Source organism: Pelodiscus sinensis, chromosome 6 (assembly GCF_049634645.1).
Source record: "Pelodiscus sinensis isolate JC-2024 chromosome 6, ASM4963464v1, whole genome shotgun sequence".
NCBI lineage: Eukaryota > Metazoa > Chordata > Testudines > Trionychidae > Pelodiscus > Pelodiscus sinensis.
Window position 1 is genome coordinate 64,070,457 of NC_134716.1, and position 23,450 is coordinate 64,093,906.

At 39.6% G+C, this 23,450-nt stretch overlaps 1 protein-coding gene across 3 annotated transcripts in view; it reads left to right on the forward strand.

Moving 5' to 3' along the window:
* FBXL17 (F-box and leucine rich repeat protein 17) overlaps positions 1–23,450 on the forward strand; it is a 394,310-nt gene that overhangs the window by 239,006 nt on the left and 131,854 nt on the right. Inside the window, exon 7 of one of the 3 annotated variants that reach the window (XM_075932051.1) lies at positions 2,548–2,626. The exons of the other annotated variants lie outside the window; for them this stretch is intronic. Within the exon in view, the coding sequence (XP_075788166.1) occupies positions 2,548–2,611 (64 nt within the window). The 3' untranslated portion in view covers positions 2,612–2,626. Of the gene's footprint in view, positions 1–2,547; positions 2,627–23,450 lie in introns of those variants that run through there. 3 annotated transcript variants of the gene reach the window in all.

Consider the following 23,450-nt stretch of genomic DNA (forward strand, 5'->3'; position numbering starts at 1 on the left):
GATCTGAGCCTTCTCCGTAATCAGAGTGGTACCATCTGTACTAATAAGCGGGGAGCTCCCGAGAGACTGAGGTCCATAGAGAGTATTGAAGGCTGCATAGAACCGTTTCAGGTCATTCCTGTCAGCATGCCCCTGAATTTCAGCTGCCTGATAACTTAACCAAGCATCCTGCATTTTGCACAGTTTGTTCTGGACTGTCCTGTGAGCACTTGCAAAGGCGTTCTTTTTGGCAGCTGATGATGGATGGTTCTGATGTGCATGATGAAGACGGTGCTTTTCAGCAAGTAAAGACAATATCTCCCCATCATTCTCATCGAACCAATCGGGCTGCTTGCGTGAGGAGAGTCCCAAAATCTTCAGTGCAGATGGGTGGATAGCATTCCGGAAAAGTTCCCAGTCGTCCGCAGCACTACCTGCAAGGTGCAGGTCGGAAAGCCTGCTTTCTAGATCCTCAGTCAATGCTGAGGCTATGCTTGGGTTCTTTAGGTTGGCCACATTAACTCTTTTTATGAGCTTGCTACCTTGAGGCCGCCTCTTCATTCTAATTCGGAGATTCATTTTGGAGACAATGAGCCTATGATCTGTCCAACAATCAGCACCACACATGGCCTTGGTCACTCTGACATCTTGCCTGTCTTTTCTCCTGACAATGACATAGTCGATAAGATGCCAGTGCTTAGAGCAGGGGTGCATCCAAGAGGTCTTGTTCCAAGTAGGCAGACGAAACATTGTGTTGGTGATAAGAAGGTCGTGTGCTGCACAAGTCTTCAGTAGGAGTAGGCCGTTGCTGTTACATTGCCCACTACATGTCTGCCAACGACTCCATGCCAGGCTATTGAGTCGCATCCTATTCTTGCATTGAAGTCACCGAGCAGGATCAGCTTGTCGGTGATACTCACAGCTGATAGTAAGGAATCCGGTTCCTCATAGAATCTGTCTTTCATCTCGTTCTGGTTAGTTATTGTGGGAGCATAGGCACTGATCAGAGTGGCTTGGTTTCCATTCTGTAGCGGAAGTTGTAGTGTCATAAGCCGATCATTCACACCCTTGGGAAGACTGGCAAATTGCCGAACAAGGTGATTCCTGACGGCGAATCCGACTCCAGAATCGCGACGCTCATCGGTGCCGCGACCGCTCCAAAAAAAAAGTATATCCATCTCCACTTTCAGTTAGCTGACCTTCATTAGCGAGGCGAGTCTCACTGAAGGCTGCAATATCAATGTTGTATCTTGCAAGTTCTCTAGCAACCAAGGCTGTTCTTTTCTCTGGTCTTTCTGTTGCAGGGTTGTCCAAAAGTGTGCTCACGTTCCAAGTTCCTATGGTGAGCGGTGTCACCATACGTTTAATCTGTTTATTTGTATTTGTTCGACCGCCATAATGGGACTCCCGCCAGCCACGGTAAACTGGCCAGGATGTAGTGAAGCAGGCAATGTTTAGGGCACCTTTTCTAGCCCCTTCCCCAATTCTATGGAGGTGAGCAGTGTGTTCCTGAAAAGGACTGCTCAGTCGCCCAGGTAGATGCCGGATTTCACTGCTGCTTCGATCAGCGAGAAACAACCATTAAACCTAAGCCACCTGTGTGCAGGTCTGTGACTACAGCTCCCAGTGTGTCCACACCTGCTACTTCATCACTCGCCCATCGCCACAGGACTTCGAAGGTTGCGATAATGATGAGGTAATATATGTGGTGTCGAGACTTGCGCGTGATTTGGATTTAAGTGAGGAAAAGTTGCGCAGCTTCAACCTCACTCTCTCTTCCCAATTCCCATCTGGATCCAGTAGCAAGACAAAAGTCAAGATGGCTGGAGATGGGACTGGGCGCAGTGGATGACCAGGGTGTCTTCTGTGTTTTGTTCTGCTCTATGCGTTCCACAACACTTGCGGAGACCGACTTCTTGACCGTTGGACCTTCCATTGGTCTCATCCACTCAATCTGCTGGAGTCCATCTTCACATGCTGGGATAGACAACTCCTTGTCTCACCGAGGGTAGCTAAATCGACTACCCTCACCTGGTTTAGCCGGCCAGTTGAAGCCGTTGCCCGGGGTGTGGCCGCTGTCACATGCAAACAGCTACGAGGAGCCACAGGTGAGAGCTGGGTGCCAGGTGGGGGCCAAAGGTGGACAAACTGCCCTGAAAGGACGCAACGTGTACAGCCACCAGAGGTGCTACCCCTCTCTGACACTCCCTGACACCCCTGAACCACCAACTTACCATCATAAGGTAATCACGCATAATACCATCTGTTTTCTGAATGCAGATGTCTAAATATAGTTTTTCTTTAAAAATGCAATTGATGGGTTATTATTTTTAAAGGATCCTCTTTAAATTTAGATTATTTTACTGGTGAACAAAATATGTTTCTTCTGCTTATTTGATGCTTCTGAAATGTTATATATATCTTTAAAGTCTGAATAAAAAGGTGATAAAGTTGACCTTAGTTATCTTTCTTTTCATTTAGTGGTTAGCTTTTTTTTCATGAAATAGTGACAGTTTTTAGAGCCAAGACCTATATATATGTATTTTCCTTACACTTATCTTTTTTCAGAATTTCAAACTGTTCTTGTCTGTTTTCAACACCATCACACCAAATCACAATAAATGAAAAGTGAGAACAGAAGAAACACCAGTTATGCTACTGGTAAGCAATCACTAGTTTTGCTTTTAGAAAATAGAAATTCCCTGAGTCGACACACCTGTTTTTAAAGAGGGATAAGTTTGGTAGACCATAAGTGGTTGTAAAATAAGTGTAGAGTGTCTAGAACATGTTGATGTTGGAGGAATATCCCCTATAAGTTGCATATATTTCTTAAGGCTTCACATTCAGTATACACACAAGTCTTTTTCTCTGTTGACAGACTATTGAACATATTCCTGTGCAACAACAAAATGGTGAGAGCATTGCCATTGACTTGTATGACACCAGGATTACACTCCAAGAGTTTGTTTCAAAAATTGTCACTGTGTTTGATTAGCGATACTATTCTGCACTCTTCTCTTAACTGTTCTTTGGAATAGGTCAATTAGAATTTTAATATTTGAGTTCCAACATGACCACTCTTCTACAGTGTATCAGCTAGTTAAGATATTTCCACCTCTGTACCAGCCAAGCAATATTCTGTCTATTTTAATGAAAATGAAATTAAAGCCATTACTCAGGATAGAACTATAATAACAGCATGTATCATTTGACGTAAAGTACTCAAACTTTGTAAACTACACAAGCAATATCCTTCTTTGGTCTTTATCTAAAAATCCTGTTTCCATAAGCTTTTCAAGATAGCATTTTAGTCACTGGAAGTGCCAAGAAATCAAATTGCTATTAAATATTTATCGGGATAGTCATCAAATGACTTCCAGGGGACTATGAAAGATCATATCCACAGAGTGCACTTATCATGGTTTGTTCTTGTTGTTGTGGTTAATTATTTAAGTGCTGACAATTTGCTCAAAGTTGTATAAAATACAAATAAAAATAGTGTCAGTCCCCAAGAACTTAGAGATAAGACAATATAGGCTTTTCAAAAGATTGAGTTAATTTATTTTCTTTTTAAAGCACGTTAGACCAATTGACAGAAGAAAAAACCTGAAATTAGCACAATCAGTAAAAAGTTGCAATTTTGTTACAGCTGATGAATTTTTTTATGTTGCTGCTAAATGTGTGTGCTTTCATATGGATTGCAAGTTATTTTAAATAGGCAAATCTGAGCCAGCATTTTCCCTAGCTGCTGGGAGCCAGGGAGCTGCCCTGCACTGGGGCAGAGGGGCTGTTGCTGGAAAGAGTAATTCTCCAGTCTGACACTGGGTTCTGAAAGTACAAAGGACGCTACGCAGGTATCTGTCAAACACAAGTAGTTGATTTCCTGACAGCTAACAGCTGCAACCTTTAACTAGAAGGGCAACATAACAAAGAAGCTGCATATCTTACGTCCCCTCCTGCTAGCCGGGGATCCCGAGTCAGCTGTGGATGAAGTGGGAGGTTGTCTCAGCTTCCGAGGTGCCAGTAGCCAAAGCCCATCAGTGAGGTCCAAATTGCTGTGCTTTGGTGCAGCCTTAAATGCAGTTCTCTTGCCTTGTTTTGCAGTTGGGAAATTTCCAGGGGTTACTCATTACGTGCTGATGTAGGGCTTAGCTGTTAGTTATCGATCTGGTTCTCATCTAGTTCTACTTGTTCTTTGGTCTTGTTTACATGATCAGTACGTTAGGGTAAACAGAATTGTTTATGCGTTCTTGCCCTTTACCCTTCTCTTATACTTGTTCTTGCTATACTGGCAACAATGCTTATCTTAAATGGCGTATGTTCCCAAAGACTTGTTTCTGGCTCATCAGTAGTGGGGAAAGGGCGGAAAGAATGCAGGCCTCACCACCCCTAAACTTGCACGTACAAAGTTCTTCCAGAATTAACCCCAACAGGGGCTGAGACCTGCCCTGCTTGGAGTGGAGGTGCTGGGAGCTGCCCTGGCTGAGGGGGAGGGGAAAGCCAGGTGCTGTCCTGCAGACTAGGCACTAAAAGCAGTGAATGCCACACCTCCACTCTGCCAACCCTTGTCCCCCCCATGGATTGGGATCCCCATGTGCCAGTATCACCCCATGCTGAGAGAAATTTTTCTCCTTTCTCCTTATAACACCCTTTTAGATACTTGAAAACTGCTATCGTGTCCCCTCTCAGTCTTCTCTTTTCTAAACTAAACAAGCCCAGTTCTTTCAGTTTTCCCTCATAGCTCATGTTCTCTAGGCCTTTAATCATTTTTGTTGCTCTTCTCTGAATCTTCTCCAATTTCTCCACATCTTTCCTGAAATGTGGTGCCCAGAACTGGACACAATACTTCATCTGAGGCCTAATCAATGCAGAGTAGAGCGGAAGAATGACTTCTTACGTCTTGCTAACAACACTCCTGTTAATGCATCCCAGAATCATGTTTGCTTTTCTTGCAACAGTGTCACACTGTTGACTCATGCTTAACTTGTCATCTCCTATGATCATATATCCCTTTCAGCAGTACTCCTTCCTAGAAAATCACTTCCCATCGTGTGTGTGTGGAACTGATTGTTCCTTCCTAAGTGAAGTACTTGGCATTTGTCTTTATTTAATTTCATCCTTTTTACCTCAGACCATTTCTCTAGTTTGTCCAGATCATTTTGAATTATGATCATATGCTCCAAAACAGTTGCAACCCCTCCCAGCTTGGTATCTGCAAACTTAATATTTGTACTCTCTATGCCATCATCTAAATTACTGATGAAGTTATTGAACAGAGATGGTCCCAAAACAGACCCCTGCCCAACCCTGCTTGTTTTACCCTTCCAGCATGATTGTGAGCTATTAATATTACTCTCTGAGAATGGTTATCCATCCAGTTATGCACCTACCCTATAGTAGACCCATCTAGGTTGTATTTTCCTAGTTTATTGATAAGAAGGTCGTGCAAAAATATATCAAATGCCTTACTAAAGTTTAAGTATACCATGTCCACTGTTTCTCTCTTTAGCACAAGACTTGTTATCCTATCAAAGAAAGCTGTCAGATTGGCCTGGCTGTTGTTGTTTACAAATCCATGCTGGTTATTACCTACCACCTTATTTTCTTCCAGATGTTTGCAGATGAATTACTTGCTCTATTATCTTCCCTGGCACAAGTTAAACTGACGGGTCTGTAGTTTCCTGGGTTGTTCTTATTTCCTTTTTAATGGGTGGACACCATATATGCCCTTTTCCAGTCTTCTAGAATCACTTCTGATTTCCATGATTTTTCAAAGATGTTAGCTTAAAGGCTGAGAGACTTCCTCTATCAGCTCCTTGAATGTTCTAGGATACATTTCATCAGGCCCTGGTGACTTGCAGATATCTAACTTTTCTAAGTAACTTTTAAGTTGTTGATTTATTTTAACTTCTAAACCTACCCCGTTTCCACTAGCATTCACTATGTTTGGCATCCCGTCGCCATATATCATCTTGACGAAAACCGAAACAAAGAAGTCATTAAGCGCCTCTGTTATTTCCAAGTTTTTTATAGTGTTTCTTTCTCTTCACTGAACAATTATGGTTCTTCTGTAATGTGTGGGATTACAGTACTATTGCATATGTTTTTAAAAGTTTTATTTTAGCATTTTGGGAAAGTTAATTCACCACAAAATACCCTAAGTTGTCCTGATAACACTGCAATAGAATGAGTTGTAAATCTCTTGTTCCCCTTGCTGTTCAGAACGGAGCCTGGTAGACATGATGTTATACCAATAAAAGCAAGCAGGATCTTATGAGGGGGATAAGGCAAAAAGCCACATTTATTGTAAAGATAATAATAAAAAAAATAAAGAAAAGATAGAAGCAAACAACGTTGTTTAACTACTTATTCCTATCACTACTTAACCCTTATACACTTATATATATAACCATTCATTCATACATCCATTCATTCAAGTTCTGTGTATAGTTACCAGCCTGGAAGTTGCTTGTGACAGAATACTGGCCAGGTATTCTGTACACAAGTGATGGTAGTGGGGAGCGAAGTCCTGATCAGATGCGTATCTGAAGCTCCTGGTGGGCTGGCAGCAGAACCTTGGACTCTGATTCCATAGTTTTTTAGTCCAGTTCTTATAGGAATTTCTTCCTATGCCAGTCTATGGAAATTGCTGCATCATGCTGATGTCTCCAGAGTGGCTGCCAGGTGCTCGTCAGTGATCTCATCGGGTGGACCTCCAGTACTTGGTTTTCTCCACTTGACACCTTTTGGTTGCACTGGCACCTGAGGCCTTCTTCAGCCCTTTGTTGCTGTATTCTCAGGCTGGCACTTCTCAGAACCATTCATTCATCGTCCAAGCACACTCTCATACATTCATACAGTATTTTGTATAATAATAAAAGTTGTAGTTACAAAAGTTTCTGGGTGGTATTGCTTAAAACATTCTCTGAGTGCTGAGTAAAGTTACAATGTTTTAAAGAGAACAGGCGTGAATTATGTAACAATGCCCTTAGTTAATTACAGAGCTTGGCTCCCATAGCAGAGTTGGTGGCTTGACAATGCATCCTTACAATGTATCTCTGCAGTGTCAATTTCAAGCAGCCCCTTGCACAAGCTTGAGCATGCCCTGGAGCACGGGGGGGGGGGACTGTTTCTGGCTACATAGGATTATATTCTTAACAGTTAGGATTATATTCTTAACAGTTCTAAGTTACATGACCTAATATATTATATTCTAAAGGGGCAATAATAATCATTAATCTAAACATTTAACAATCTTAACAAATAGTAATAATAAGAAGAAGAATCCTAATAAATCTAAACACTTTAAGTTGTGGGGAACAAATTATGGGGAGTCACTTGCATTTGGGGGAATCACATTTTTAATACATTAATATGTTATCCCTACAATGATCCTCCAAGTACCAGGCTAAATGTGCCTCTTAAGGAGCATAGACCTCTACAATAGCCCAAATGTTTCATATTTAAGTCCTTCCTTCTTTAACCAAGCTCAGCTGCCAGCCTCTTTCTCCATTAGTGACAGGTTCTTTCTTTTGATTCCTAGGAGGCATGTTCATCCTTAAGGTGTAGAGAACAACTACCCAGGCTATGCCATAGTCATTGAAATTGTTTGATATAGACCTTAGTAATTGTAAGTACTCCAGATTGACTAAGCTTAGCCCACTGATGTCGTTGCTGCTTTTCACACCATTTGTATGTTTAATCACATTCTTAACACACTTTCCTTTTTTAACTTTCACTCTTTAGACGCATCTGACGAAGTGGGTCTTTGCCCACGAAAGCTTATGCTCCTACACTTCAGTTAGTCTATAAGGTGCCACAGGACTCCTCATCGCTTTTGCAGATTCAGACTAACACGGCTACCCCTCTGATACTCTTTAGACTTTGCACTTTAAATAGCAGGATTGTTCCATTACATTTCAGGAATTGTAACTTTGTTGTGCTTTCAGAGTGTTTTCTTATTTGGTCTTTCTAACTTGCTGAAGGCTTTTATATGCTAAATCATTGAACAGGATACCTCAATTTAGCTGATGAAAACAGGATTATTTGCCTACTTAATTGTGCTGGACAAAAACATGAAAATATCCGAAAGTGTTCATATTATTATAGGTTAATTAACGTGTGCCATATCAAAGCCAAGATAAATGTTTAAAAGGCCTGCTTTTAGTACATTAAAGGAACAGCACTGATATTTTGATTACAAAAGTTAATTGAATTGCTGTCCAGTAAGTGCCATGTTTGTTTGTTTTTTTAAAAAAGCTATAGAGGTAACATTCTGTTGCTGTATTTATTATGGGTTTCTGAACTAAACAATATTTTGTTAGTACTGGATCTAGGGCATGTTTGAATATATAGTGTAAAAAATATGCTAGCTTTTCCTATAAAGAGCAGCTGAATCATCCTTTTGCTGACTTTTACTGAAGGCTGTAAAGGAGTGTAAGATGCCTTATGTTTTCACTCAGGATACAGTGTAATTCTCTACAATTAAATTACCACACAGCTTTTTCTAAGCAAGCACATTTATTCCGATGGTGAAAGCATTGAATAGAAAACATATTTAAAACAAGTACAGAATATACAAGCATGCTAATCAGCATGTCAGAGATCGCCCCAACTCCCAACAAGGTCTCCAGCAGGTGAACAGACCTTCAAACCCCATCAGGGTGTTTTACTATGGTCAAAAGTTCACAACAGCTGTTAGCTCAGAAGAAGCACATTCATGAAAAGTTTGGTTCCTCCTTTACGAATCCTGGGTCTTTGATCTGGGATAAGTAATTCATAGACGATGAGTTTCTCCTCAGGGCCCAGCTTCAAAAGTCTGGGTTTTTGCATAACTGGAGGATTTACATTTGCATACACTTCCCTCTAGACAGTTCCTGGGAAACCTGCTTAACTTTAAAAGTTCACATTGTTTCAAATAATTCTTTGAAGCTCAAAACACTTCCCTGGTTTTACATTAGTCAAGTCGTCTCTCCAGAGACGTTACATATAATTCCACAATAATACAAAGAATCACTAAAATGTAGGGATGGAAGGAATGTCAAGAAGTCATAAATGTGTAGGTTTGTTGTTACAATTAACTCATAGAGCTTAAGGTCAGAAAGGACCATTAAATCATCTGTTCACCACCTCTCTGGTCCAAGCCACCAACACCACCCAGTGCCCACACACCACCCTGTGCCGTTCTGGTCTCAATAAAAGATGTTAGAATTGGGAAAAGTACAGAGAAAAAGCAACAAAATTAGTAGGGATATGGAATGGCTTCCATATGAACATAGATTCAGAAGTACTGGACTGTTTTGCTTTAGATAAGAAATGATTAAGTGATGATATAAGAGGTCTATACAATTGCAAATGGTGTAAAAAAATGAATTAGGAAGTGTTACTCACCTCTTCACATAACATGAGAGCCGGGGTCACCCAATGAAATTACTAGGTGCAATCAACGTGAGGAAAAGGTTGCCATGAGAGACTGTGAAGGCCAAAAGTATAACTGGGTTAAAAATAATTAGGTTACTTAATGGAGAAGTTGTGCATCGAAGTTGCTTCCAAACCCCACATACAGCAACTAGTTACACCCTGAGTATGAGAGCAAGAACTATTCAGCCAAGCACTTGAGTGAGTGAGTGAGAGAGAGAGAATGCTCAGTGCCACTTCAGAGCCTTAACCCACCACCAGTAATGTCCCATCGATACTTTCGTCATCACCTATCCTTCAGAAGGAGATAAAAATAAGCTCCCAAAATACATTGGGTTGAGAATATAATCCTGTGCCCTGCCGTTGGCTGGGTGAATCTTTGAAGCATGAGTTATGGAACATAAGACATAAATTGGAAGTGAGCTCCAGGGCTCCCGCCATCTTCACGATTCTATTGTACAGTTGTACACATGAATATGATCAGCTTTCCATAAACTACTTAACTTCCCCCTCTCCCCTCCCCAACTCCTGTTGGAAGCCTATTTCAGGACTTCTCTCTGAGAAGGTTAGAAAAAGATTAGAAACCTTTTTCTAATTTCCATCCTCCATTTGTTCCTGGCCATTTTATACCCATTTGCTCTTGTGTCACTATTGACCTTTAGTTTAAATATCTTTTCACAACAGTCACAGTCCTTGTTATTCTAGCTCCCGCCACCCCATGTATTCATAGAGAGCAATCATACTCTGTCTTTTTGCACAAGTAAACAATGCAAGCTGTTCCAGTCTGTTCTCATAAGACTGATTGTCTATGATCATCCTAAAAGCTCTTCACTTGCTTTGTTCACATTTAAATTCATCTTTCTTAAATGTCGGTGACCAGAAGTTTCTTAATGATGTCTTACCAATGCCTCAAAAACTTAAAATCGATCCACTAATGTTTAAATTAATTCCATAATTCAGTCAGGTTATTGTATTCTGCTTGACTCCACAACTGATTGTTTTAAAGAGTCTGTTAATTCATAGTTCTTATACAGTTGATTGTGGGATCAACTGCTTTTATTACATTGCAATTGTATGTGATACTGATGTTTTTTCACATTTACACAGAACATTTAATATGAGACTCTCAGAGCACTTGGAAAGAATTAATTAGGCCTCGCAATTGGTGGGCAAAGGGAGAGGTACCCAGCTCTGTGCTTCAGCAGGACCAAAGGCAGAAGAGGAAGGGTTAAGGGCAGCTGGCCCTTAATGCTGCCTGGAGTGCGGCATGCCCCTCTCCATCCCAGCAGAGCATGTGGCATGGTGTTCGAGCAGTGATTTAATGGGCTTGGGGCTTCAGCTGCCACCACGGCTACTTTGGCAGCAGCTAAGCCCCAGACCCTTATGAATCTCCAGGCCCTGGGGCAACTGTTCCCTTTGCGTGCACATACGTTTTGGCAGGCCTGCTAATAGATAATCTGAGGGATTTGATCAAAGTTGCATGTGTTTGTAAAGCAATGGCAAAGACAGCAATAGAAAAAGTCTTGATTCGCAACCACTAGATTGCACTCAGTCCTAAAAAGTCAGGTTTAATCTCTGTCTGATAGTTTAATGGAACTTTTTACCCAGGGATTCTTGTATACAATTTGGTTTAGATGAGTGATTTTTGTGTCACAAACTTATTAGTAATGGGGAAAGGCAGAGAGATTTGTTTCTCTAAATTAAATATTCTCTTGCTCAAAATTCAACAACTTCTATAGCAGACAATGTCTCTTTCCTCATATCTGATTTATTCTTCTTTAGTTTGCATTATTACTTGGTAAATATATTACACTGTTATTTATTTGGGTCTATTCTTTCCTCTGTTCTACATATCCTACCAGTTTGTATTCCTTGGTTTATAACTCTGTCTATATATTTATATAGAGATATTTTAATATTTCTTTGTAGGTAATAGTCATACAGTAATTCTGCCTTTATAGTACCTTCACCCCAGCCAGTCATGTATAATATGGCATATTGTAATTGTGTTTTATAGTGCATGGTAATAGTTTTTAATTAGATTACCATACCTTTCTTTTCAAAGTACAGTACTGTAGCTCTTGAGAACCCTTAATGGCAGTTATCAACAACTTTTATATGTCTCCGACCCTTAATTGAGTGCTTTTAAAAGTTTTGTGACCACATCTATTTTCCTTGATCTTTTTGTGAAGAGATACCTACAAAGAATTATTTAAATGACACAGGTTTGGCTGTTTTACACAAATCATGGAGATCATAGGTAGATCATTTTATGTGAGGTATAAACAAAATTTACAACAGAGTGATAACTTTAACTAGACAGTTTTTTCCTTTTCTTTGATGTTTTTTTTGTCCTGTATGTAATTATAATAAGAGGAAAACAGACATTTAAGTTCTGCAATCTTTACAAAACATCTTTCTTTTATTTATTTGGTGACTTCAGTAGTTTGAGGATGTTTCAATAACAACTTTAATTCAATGGAATTATTCCAGTAACAACAGAGTTTTGTAACCTATACCTACCTGCCTTGTAAGTCCTTTAAAAGATGTGTATGTATAAAAAATGTTTTGCTTAAGAAAGAGAAAGTTATTTTTGTTATTTCCCCGACTCCTGGCCTCACTAAGTAAAGGACATTTTCCAAATTATGTGAAAAATCAATCCTGTGAGTGTATACAGATAAATGTTGTTAATGCTTCATTATCTCAGACAAACATCAACATTTTTGTATGAGTATAATGCCTCAGATAGCCGGATAATATGTCATGAACGATCATCTTGTCAGCTGTCATAAATTAGGCTGAGTTAGTTTTGGTAACAACAAAAAGAGTTGGTTTTAAATAGAAGATCATAAATGCTAAACTGGTGTGATTGGTTGTTTGAGAATTGGTAAGAGGATATAGAATCTTTCATCATTAGTCTTTCACCTTTGTTCAACTGTGACCTATGAGTAGCTCTCAACTATTATGATCATATCATGACTATGGGTAGCCTATGTAAAATGAGTTCATAGTTTCCTAAAAATTTTCCACAAGTGTCTCAAGTAATGTCTTTCTCTGTAAGGACAGAAGCATTTGGACATGGCGACTGAAGTTCTATATCAGGGTGGGCAATCATTTTTGATGGGGGGGGGGGGGGTGCATTCCAAGATTTTGGAAAGTTGTCCAGGGCCTCTCTCTTCCATGATATTATTGGAGGAGGTATGGGGTCTGGGTTAGAGGTTGGATGCAAAAGGGAGCTTGAGGTAAGGGACTAAGGGTACAGGAGGGAGAGTGGAGTCTGGGTGAAGGAGGCAGTTGTGACCTAGAGATGACTGGGGTGCAGGGTTTTGGAATGTGACCAAAGGTAAAAGGGGATTGTGATCTGGGCAGGACATTTGGATGCCAGCTCTGGGAGGGAGTATGGGTGCAGGAGTGGGGGCAGAGGGTTTATGTATGTTGAGTGGGGAATGGCAGAGGTCTGGGGAAGAGAAGGGATAGGGTGCCCGAGGCAGGCTCTGGCCAGACTTACCAGCCAGAAGCTCAACCAGCCTGCCTGCAGAGCTAAATGCTTGAAGAGCTTGACAAGTTTCTCAGCCAGCCAGCCTGCCTTCCTAATGCCTGCACAGGCTGCTCAGCCATGTGCTTGTGTGAATAACTGAACCAGAGGGGAGAGAGCTAGTGCTCTTCGGCTCCCACTGGTCAGTTTCTGGCCAGAAGTTGCATAATGGGATTGTGCTAGAGATGGGAGTTATGCCTGAAGCCTTCCCTCCCTTCCTCCCCCCCCCCCAACAGTTTTTAAAGCGAAAAGGCCCCTTAGCCACTTTTCTGAGCAGTGTGCAGGACTGCAGGACAAGCAGGGGAACCTGCCTGGGGCTCCCCCAGCGTCCACAGGCCAGATTTTTTAAAAATTTGAGATATACCTATCTCGTAGAGTTGGAAGGGACCTTGAGAGGTCATTGACTCCTGTCACCTGCCCTCATGTGGTAATTGCTGGAAAAGCAGAGCAGGCACTACTCCTCCCATTGATCAATAATGGGGAACCATGGCCAGTGGAAGCTGTGGGCTCAGTGCCCACGTGGGGCAGCACATGGTGCCATGGAGCCATTGCTGTAAATGTCAGCTGCTTTCAGGAGTAGTGTAGGGCCAGGGCAGGAGTAAGCCTGGCTTAACCCCACTGCTCCATCACCCAGAAGCTATCTCAGTTAAATGTCACCCTGCCAAAGCCTACTTCTTGAACCCCCTTTTGCACTCATCCTCCTGCCCCAGGCGTGAGTTCTCCTGCAACCACCTTCCTCCCCAGAGCTTACACCCTGAAACTCTTCCTGGACCCCAATCCCTGACTCTGGGCTAAGCTGGGAGCCCCTCCCACACTCCAAACCCCTTAGCCCAAAACCGGAACCTGCACCCCAACCCCTATCCGGCCTGGGGAAAGTGAGTGAGGATGGAGTAAGCAGGGTGAGGTGTTGGAGAAGTGGTGGGAAGGAAGTGGAGCAAGGGTGTTTGGGTTTGAGGTAGATCTTACATTTCACTTAAATTGAAAAAGTGATTTTGTGGTTCACAAGGTTGGAGACCACTGGTCTTGAGAAAAGGAGGCTGCAAGGCAAACCAGATTTATCTTCAGATAAGGCACTTTTTAAAGGAGATGGTGATCAGTTGTTTCCCATGTTCATTTAATCTGCAGCAAGGGAAAGTTAAGTAGATATTAGGAAACCTTCCTAACTCTAAGGTTCTTAAGTACTGAGATAAGTTACTAAGGGATGTTATGGAATACCAGTAATTGGAGACTTTTATAAAAGGTCATTGGAAAACATCTGTTAGGGATGATCTTAGATGTATCTGGTCTGGCCTTAGTGCATGGTATGAACTAGATAACCTCTCAAGGTCTACTCTAGCCTACATTTCTATAGTTTGTATACATTTTCCCTGCACCTCTCTCTAAGTGGTCGGGGGGAGATGGAGGAATGGACTCTCCTGCAACTTCAACACCTTCATAAAGGAGACATAGAAACCAGGTTTACATTGTGTTTTCTACATTTTTGCATATACAAAATGTAATTTTTAGAAAAGGTCATAGTGTTTTGATACAGACACAAAAATATATTTTAATGAAGTTCTGAAGTAAATGTGTCACAGGAACGTTTTAATCAGTGGCACATGACAATTCTTCTATTGAGGAAAAAAATGCCTGTATAGAATATCTTGCAAATTATCATCAATTGGGCAAATTAGGAAAGCTTATTAGATTCAGAAATAAGTTAAAATACACACAAGTTGAGGTCTAACATTGCTTCAGTTGGCATGTTGACCGTAAATGGAAAAAATATATATATAGAAAACATAGAATTGATCCAAATGATAGTACACTGTGGCAAACTCAGCAGTCTTATCATCCTTATAATTTCTGTAAAAGTTGACACCTGAGGAAGTAACTTTTTGGCCTTGAACTTTTGTATTATTAATCAATTTCAGTGTATAAAAGTGCCCATCTAGAGATCTCGATACTGCAGAATCATTACATATAACTTAGTCCTAACATTATCAAAAATGTATCTTAATAGATGAAAAATACCATAAAAGAGACACCTTAGTCCAGAAGACAACCAGATCTCTCTGCATAACTCCTCTTCCCCCCCCCCCCCAAAAAAAATATACTTAATTATTACCTTCCCATTCCTCAACCTTAAAATATCTGGAAAAACAAATGAACATGAGGTCCACCTGAATGTCACTAAGGTGAGATGTGAGTTTGGTTCAAGAACCAGTTCCTTGCTCTTTAAACCAGAGGTGCTTTTAGATTTCACATCTTCTTTGATCACAGCTACTGTGGAGTGATATGAGGAAAGAGCACATATCTAAATTAGCCTGGACACAAACCATTTACAGACACTTTACAGATCAAAGCCAACAATAAAAATTGCAGCCAAATATCATATCAAGCACTCCCTTGCAGGAAATACCATGTAATAAACAATCACATTCTGCACTAATTGTAATTTCTAAACAGTTTGAATAGTGTTGCCTTAGTTAAATAAATATATCAGTACTTATAAGTATATCAATACCCACATGAGGAAGTGAGGAGACAGATTGACAGAGCCAGACGTGTACCCAGAAGCCTCCTGCTACGGGACAAGCCCAAGAAAGAAACCAACAGAACATCACTGGCTATCACCTACAGTCCTCAGCTAAAACCTCTCCAACGCATCATTAGTGATCTACAACTCATCCTGGACAATGATCCCTCGCTTTCACAGGCCTTGGGAGGCAGGCCAGTCCTTGCCCACAGACAACCCGCCAACCTGAAGCATATTCTCACCAGCAACTACACATCGCACCATAATAACTCGAACTCAGGAACCAATCCCTGCAACAAACCTCAGTGCCAACTCTGCCCACATCTATACACCAGCAACACCATCACAGGACCTAACCAGATCAGCCATACTGTCACTGGTTCATTCTCCTGCACATCTACTAATGTAATATATGCCATCATGTGTCAACAATGCCCCATTGCTATATACATCGGCCAAACTGGACAGTCCCTACGTAAAAGAATCAATGGACACAAATCAGATATTAGGAATGGCAAGATACAAAAACCTGTAGGGGAACACTTCAATCTCCCTGGACACACAATTGCAGATCTAAAGGTAGCCATCCCGGAGCAAAAAAAACTTCAAGACCAGACTTCAAAGAGAAACTGCAGAGCTACAGTTCATGTTCAAGTTTGACACAATCAACTCTGGATTAAACGAAGACTGTGAATGGCTTGCTAACTACAAAAGCAGCTTCTCCTTTCTTGGAATTCATACCTCCAGATCAGCTACTAGAAGTGGGCCTCATCCTCCCTGATTGGATCCATCTCATCACCTCCAGCCTGATTCTGGCCTGCATATTTATACCTGCCTCTGGAAATTTCCACTACATGCATCTGACGAAGTGGGTCTTTGCCCACGAAAGCTTATGCTCCAACACTTCAGTTAGTCTATAAGGTGCCACAGGACTCCTTGCCACTTTTGCAGATTCAGACTAACACTGCTACCCCCTGATACTATATCAATACTGTACCTACTTTGTAGAATGCAGATGATAAAATACATTCTTGACAGCCACTGCTACCTGAACAGCAGCTAAGAATCAGTAAAATACCCGTGTTGTTAAGCTGAGTAACAAATGTGAGGTATATCCCATATTTGTTTTCTCATGTAATTCTGATGTCTGAAGTCTTGGCTGGCTGGAGATTAAACTGTGGACCTCCAGAGCTAAAAATGTAAGTTACTATAGTGTGTGCCAAAGCTCTCTAACTTGTGCTGTACCACATTCATCTCATCTCAGGATTGAGGAAACCAGGGGGAACCTGTAATTCACACCGGATGATCACAAGATCTCCTTAATGTCTTCTGATCACGTCACCCAGCCAAATAAGCATGACCTCGCTGAAATCTAAGTTGAGTCTCTTCAGTGTCCCACTCCTGATTGGGCACTGTTATGACTGAAGTGCATAGTACTGGATGGATTAGATGAAATGGAGGTATAAATTGCTGTCATCCATATTCTGAAGACACTGCATCGCATACCTCCCTAACAGTAGAGGATGGCAAAATTTAAACTTGTGCTATCAAGAGAGAATCCTTAGTGCAGATAAACAAGATCATCTAGGATCTTACTAAGAAAGAGAGGTACTATCATTATTTCAGTAAAACTTCATAGTCATGTTATAGATTGCTGATATAACAGAATCAGAATTGATGCCTGCCATTGAGCAGAGCCAGAAGAAGGAGATCATCTTGAGCCAGGATGTTACAACTGTTTCCTTAATAGATGCTGGAATCTTGTTTTCCAGCAACAAAATATTAATGATTGATTCCAGAATGTCTTCAAAGATATGGTTATCCTTAACCAGACGAGACAGGAAAGTGTCTAACTTGCATGTTACAACTTGCATGTGCTCTGGTATCTTCAGAATCTCAGAGAGAAACAGTAACTGAAATTCCTCTTCAAAAAACTGAAATGGTGCAAATAAGGGAAAATATTTGAATTACTTGTCAAGACTCAGACCTCACCAGTTACCAATGGCAGTGACCACAGATCATCAAGTTGGTGAGAAACCATAGGTTTTGGCTGGACTCATCACCACTCCATGAATAATTAACTCAAAAATTGCTACTGTATTGAGGTATTTTCCATCAATGACTTCCTTACCAGGCAACTGTATTTCTTTTTCTCAAGAGAGGGCCAGTATTCCTCATGCTAAACTGACTCTCTAATACCAGAGCCTGAAAGATATAGGTGTCACAAGAAAACTGAGATTTCGTGCAGCATATGGTAGCCCATACATAAAAATTGTGTGAAGACATTGCCTCTGCTTTATCAACTGATTAATTCTTCATTAATTTAAGAACAGAATTCAAAGATATAATCCTAACTTACAGTGCTCTTAATGAAGTGGTAAAGAACAACAGAGAAAAAAATACCATTTGTTCTGGACTTTTAGGTTTCATCATCAGCCCTCAGATATTAGTGTTCCAAGCACCTTGTAAATACCTGAAATATAAATAATATTACATTGAGGAAGCTCTGCATTGTCACCAATAGACATGATTTTGCTACCAAGGAGACAGTGTGGATAGGATAGGTCAGTGTGAATCTGAGTGATCTTATCTACCAAATAAGTTGAATTTATAATTTCATAGAATGCAGTTATGCAACCAAAATGAGTTCTTCTCTTCCTATATTTGAGTTACAAGGTTATCTCCCTGTCCTGCAAATAATCTGCAAACTGTTTTGGGTTTCAAATTAAACATCATAACCTAATAATTTCATTAGAAGATAGAGATTTAAGCTTTTTCAGATATCCCAAACAATATTTTCTAGGTATAGCCTGGCTCATTTTGTTTGCTAGTGGACACATAATAAGAATAATGTGCTTTCTAAAATACTATTGTTAAACTGAAGAATATGCCTATATAATTCTAGATATTATCTTTCAATTTCTCCAATGATTAAGGTAAATGGGAAGGCAACTTCAGAAATCTTGGATATTATGTATGACAAAATTGTCTTGGTAAACAGTAACCACTCTGAATTAGGTTTTAAATAATCTGTAACAGCATGTTGAAGATTGGGAGTACTGTTTACTTGTACTACCTACCAGACACGCAAAGTTGCTTTATTGTTTGGGGAGAAAAATAAGCGCAAGCTTTTGTTTTCTTGGTACTTATTTCTTCTCTCATTTCCCAACTTTGAACATGTGGAAATTGTAATTTTCCTCCCACACACACTCTGTTTCTAACAAGCATTCACACTAGCTACATTAGTTTTTCGCTATTTTCCTTGGTGAATAAGGAGGTGTGTCTAAACTACCTTTATATGGCTTGACTGGCAAGTCAATCGAAGGCTATCTGATGTTAGTGACCTATAAAAATCATGAAGCTAAGGGTGATAATATCAGAGTAGTTGACTCGAGTCCCACGACTTGAACTTGAGTCCAACTTAAGTCGCCTAGATAACTCGACTTGAGACTTGACTCCGGTTCATTGTTTGTGACTTTAGACTCGAGACTTGCTAATTTTGTTAAATCAACTTGGTGAAAAAATTGTCCGAAAATGCCGATATCGATGGCTTGTACAAAAGTGACTTGACATTTTTTAAATTAAGACTTGAGACTCGACTTGGGACTTGACTCGGGAGTGACTTTAGGGACTCGAGACTCAACTTGAGACTTGAACTGTAGTGACTTGAGACTCGACTTGGATTTGATAATGACGACTTGAAGACAACACTGAAGAATAAAGTCCTTAGGCTTAGACAGCTGCACCTACAGTAATTTCTTACTTTAATACAAGGGTTAGAGTGGAAAATTCATTTGTTAATAATTGTTATAAAAAGGTATAGCTTGCTGTAACTGTAACTGAATCATTTTGCACAGGAAAAATTAGGACTGTTGAATTGTCCATTTGAGTGACCCAGACTGCTTTACTAATAATTTTGCTGGCATTCCTCACAATAGACTTTATCTAGTCTCAAGTTCCTTGACTGTAATTGAGATCTGCTAATGAGCAGAAGTGTAACCTACAAGAATTTGTTTGCCTGTCTAGCACTTAAATTTTAACTGATTAACACAAGAATGGTCATACTGACTCAGATCATAGGTCCAACTAGCCCAGTGTCCTGTCTTCTGACAGTGGCCAGTGTCAGATAGTTCAGAGGGAGTGAACAGAACAAGCAGTCATCATGTGGTCCATTCCCTGCCATGCACTCCCAGCTTCTGTCCGACAGAGGCTAGAGACACTCAAAGTATGCGTCACAGCTTATCTGCAGGCCAAATAATAGCCATTGAAGAACCTATCCTTCATTAACTTATCAAGTTCTTTTTTTAATCCTATTTTGTCTTGGCCTTCTCAACATCCATGGCAGAGAGTCCAAAGATTGACTGTGCATTGTATGAGGAAGTACTTCCTTTTGTTGGTTTTAAACCTGATTCCTATTAATTTCATTAGGTGACCTTTAATTCTTGTATTATGTGAAAGAGTAAGTAATACTTGTTTATTTACTTTCTCCACAGTAGTTATGCTTTTTTAGACCTCTATCATATCTCCTCCTTAGTCATCTCTTTTCCAAGCTGAAAAGTCCCTGTCTTACTAATCTCTCCTTGTATGGAAGTTGTTCCATATCCCTAATAATTTTTCCTACTCTTTTCTGTATCCTTTCCAATTTCAATAGATCTTTTTTTAGCTAGGGTGGTCTGTGTGCAGTGTTCAAGATGTGGATGTATCATGGATTTATATAGAAGAAATATGGTATTTTTTGTCCTATTATCTCTTCCATAATTATTCCCAACATTCTCTTAGTGTTTTTTTCTTGTCACTGCACATTGAGTTCATGTTTTCAGAGAACTATCCACAATGACTCCAAGATCACCATCTTGAATAATAACAGCTAATTTTGGTTCCATCATTTTGTATTAATAGTTGGGGAGTGTATTTTGCATTTTGAATTCCATTGTGTTTTCTAATATGCATTACTTAGCATCAGTATTGAATTTCATCTGTCATTTTGTTCCTCCATCACCCAATAGTTAAGAGATTGCTGAATCTGTCTCCAAGTATGAGATAAAATAATTATACCTGGCAGTTATAAAATGCCTATTATCTAAAGATCTCAAAGCACTTTGCCACATGAATTATCCTAATTCGCGGTTGCTTGCAAGGCTAGAAATACAGTCCAAATGTTCTGACTCTTAAGTCCCTGCTCTAATCACTATGGTCACCATTTTACCTTAGTTTTCCTTCTATTCGTGAGTAAGAACACCATAATGTATGAATTAGTTGCAAAGACATTTGTACAGATGGTAGTCCAGACCACTGTATCTTGCCACTTCCCGGATTAACACAATCATTCCCTCTAAATCATAAATAGAATTGACTAAAATGCAAGTAGTATGCTAATTTCTCAAAAAAATAACTTAAAGAGCACCTAGTCCTTTCCTTAAGCAACATAAATCTAAATTACTAAAGAGCAGTCTCTCACTTTAAAAGTTTAAATCAGTTAACAACAGGCATACAGAAGAAGTGAAGGGGTCACAGTGGGTCGGGAGTCTTTGAGCAAAATAATCTAGTTTCCTTTTTAAAATCTTTTTAAGGGCATAATAATTAAGTGCTTTGTATTTTTTAAAACATAGTCTGTGAATATAGGAGGGAAGTGCATCATCCTGACAGTAGTTACTAAGGACTTGATTTTCATGTCATTGTCTCTCCATTATATTATTGTGTCTTATTGACTTATTGGTTTACATCAATGTGAGAGATACATCCGGACAAGTCCTAAATCTTTATTATTTTTCACAGTTGCTGCTCTTCTGTAAATTCATTGTAAGATCATCTGCAGTCAAGTGTGGACCTGGTATATCAAAAGCCAGCACCAGTAATATCATGTACACCTGCAAGGAAAATGAGAGTTAGCTGACTCTCCTTTTCTTTTCTATTTCACAGTCCCCCAGAATAATACAAATCAATTGCTAGTGTTGTGCACAATTAGAGTAGCAAAAATTCTGAAGACATTTAATTTTAAAAACTACTAGCAAGCTGAAAATTAAATATCTGTCCACTTTTTGTGCCTGTTACTTCTAGTCAGACAAAATGTTTATTAGTTTCCACTTTTTTAAGTAACAAAGCTTCTCGGAAGAAAAACGATTTTCTAATGTCATTGGCTTGCTAGAGAATACAACTTTTCTAGTGAGAATTTAATGACTGCTCTACAATAATTAACTCATAGACATAGTGACATTTTGCAGATCAGTCCCAGACCAGCCTGATCAAAATGTGCTTTGCACACACACTTTAATGCTTTTAATTGCAAGTCTGAGCCTGCTTTCTCTTGCTTGCAATTAATGTCTGCTCCTATAGAGAACCTCCAATGCTCAACTGAAGAATAATTTACAAGCATATGGTTTTTAGTGAAATTTAATTCAGCAGATTATTTGTGTCCTATGATCTTGAAAGGAGAAGTGAAAAGCCAAAGTTTTGCTTTGGTATAGAGCATTCACAAACAAATATATAGAAAGGGACAAATTATACATACCTTAAATAAAAATAAGCAATGACAGGTGGTTCTGTGTCTAAATATACATGCTCTTTATATATAAAAAGTCATAGATTTTCTTTACATGTTGTTTTGGAAAGGTTTGTTTGATTTTATTGTAGTTTGTACAAATGCTGGATAGCACAACATTTACCTTCATTTTGTTACTTCTCCCATTGTTCCTCTGAACCTGAGTACAAATTTCCTAGGAGTTCATCTGTTCTTTAGTGTCCTATATCCAATCCCTTTGCCTTGATGGGAAATTTTCCTGAGACACATTGCATTATTGACCTGCTAATGAATGTTTATATTAATCCCTTTTCTCATTCACTTTATGCTTATCCAGTCTGTAGCCTCTCTTCTGTACATGTATCTTAGGTGCATGAAAAGCCATCATTTCTGAGAACCCTGATAGATCTCTTTCACAAAAGTGTTCTGTCTACACCAGTTTCTGTAAGAGCTCCATGTTTATTCCAAAATCTGCTTCTCTTCTCAATGTACTACTGTGTTGTTCTTGCTTATGTTTTCCGGGTTACCAGGGATTTGTTTTTCTGCCCACAGAAATGTTTGTGTTGATCAAAAGCAAAAGTGACTTGGCATACACATTCTGATGTTATTTTGAATCTCATCAAGCTGTATATTAATGTGTCTCTAATGGTACGTTTTCTTTTCATACCTCTGTGGTGATTGAAATTCAGTCCTTTAAAGTGAGATCGTCTAACCAATGTGTGGCAGTTCCAATTAGCTTCTCTTGGGCCTGAAGTGCATCACGAACGGTAACAAGGTCTCCTAGGAACACTTTTGTTGCAAGTACTGTAGTCATATTTCCTCATTAGTTCCTTTCAGTTGTCACTAATACTACATTCCAAGCTTTTGAGAAATAGACCAAAAACAGAAAAACTAGGTATCTATGTAGAATAGACAATTATTTTTTCATAATTTAAGCCCCCTCTGAATGCCTTTGATAGTTTTGAAGCTTACACAGTTTAATTTATTAACTGTTACCACTCACTTGTGTCAGAGAACTAGGGGTCTGTTCTCTAGGAAAAGAGAAATAATATTTTGTCATGGCAGATGGTTTGTTTCCTAATTTTTTTATTTTAACTTTATTTTTAATCTTTTAATTAAATTTTGCACAAACTGTGAGCAAAAGAAAACCGTGTAATATTTAAACATCTTATGTGTAATTTTTTATGGATGCCATCGAAACTACTAGGCCTTTGTTTTTGGTCCAGACCATCCTGTGTTTCTGCTCTACAGTTATGTCTACACAGCAGTGTTATTTTGGAATAACATAGTCAGCGTCTACACAGCAAGTATTTATTTCAACATAATGTGAAATTAATGGCAAGCTGGAGGACATCTTACTCTAACTGCTATAATACTGATTTTATTAGGAGTAAGGGAAGTCAGAGGAAGAGTGCTCTAACTCAGATTTCCTGCTGTGTAAACAACGCCAAAGCCAAAATAAGCTATTTTGACTTAAGCTATGC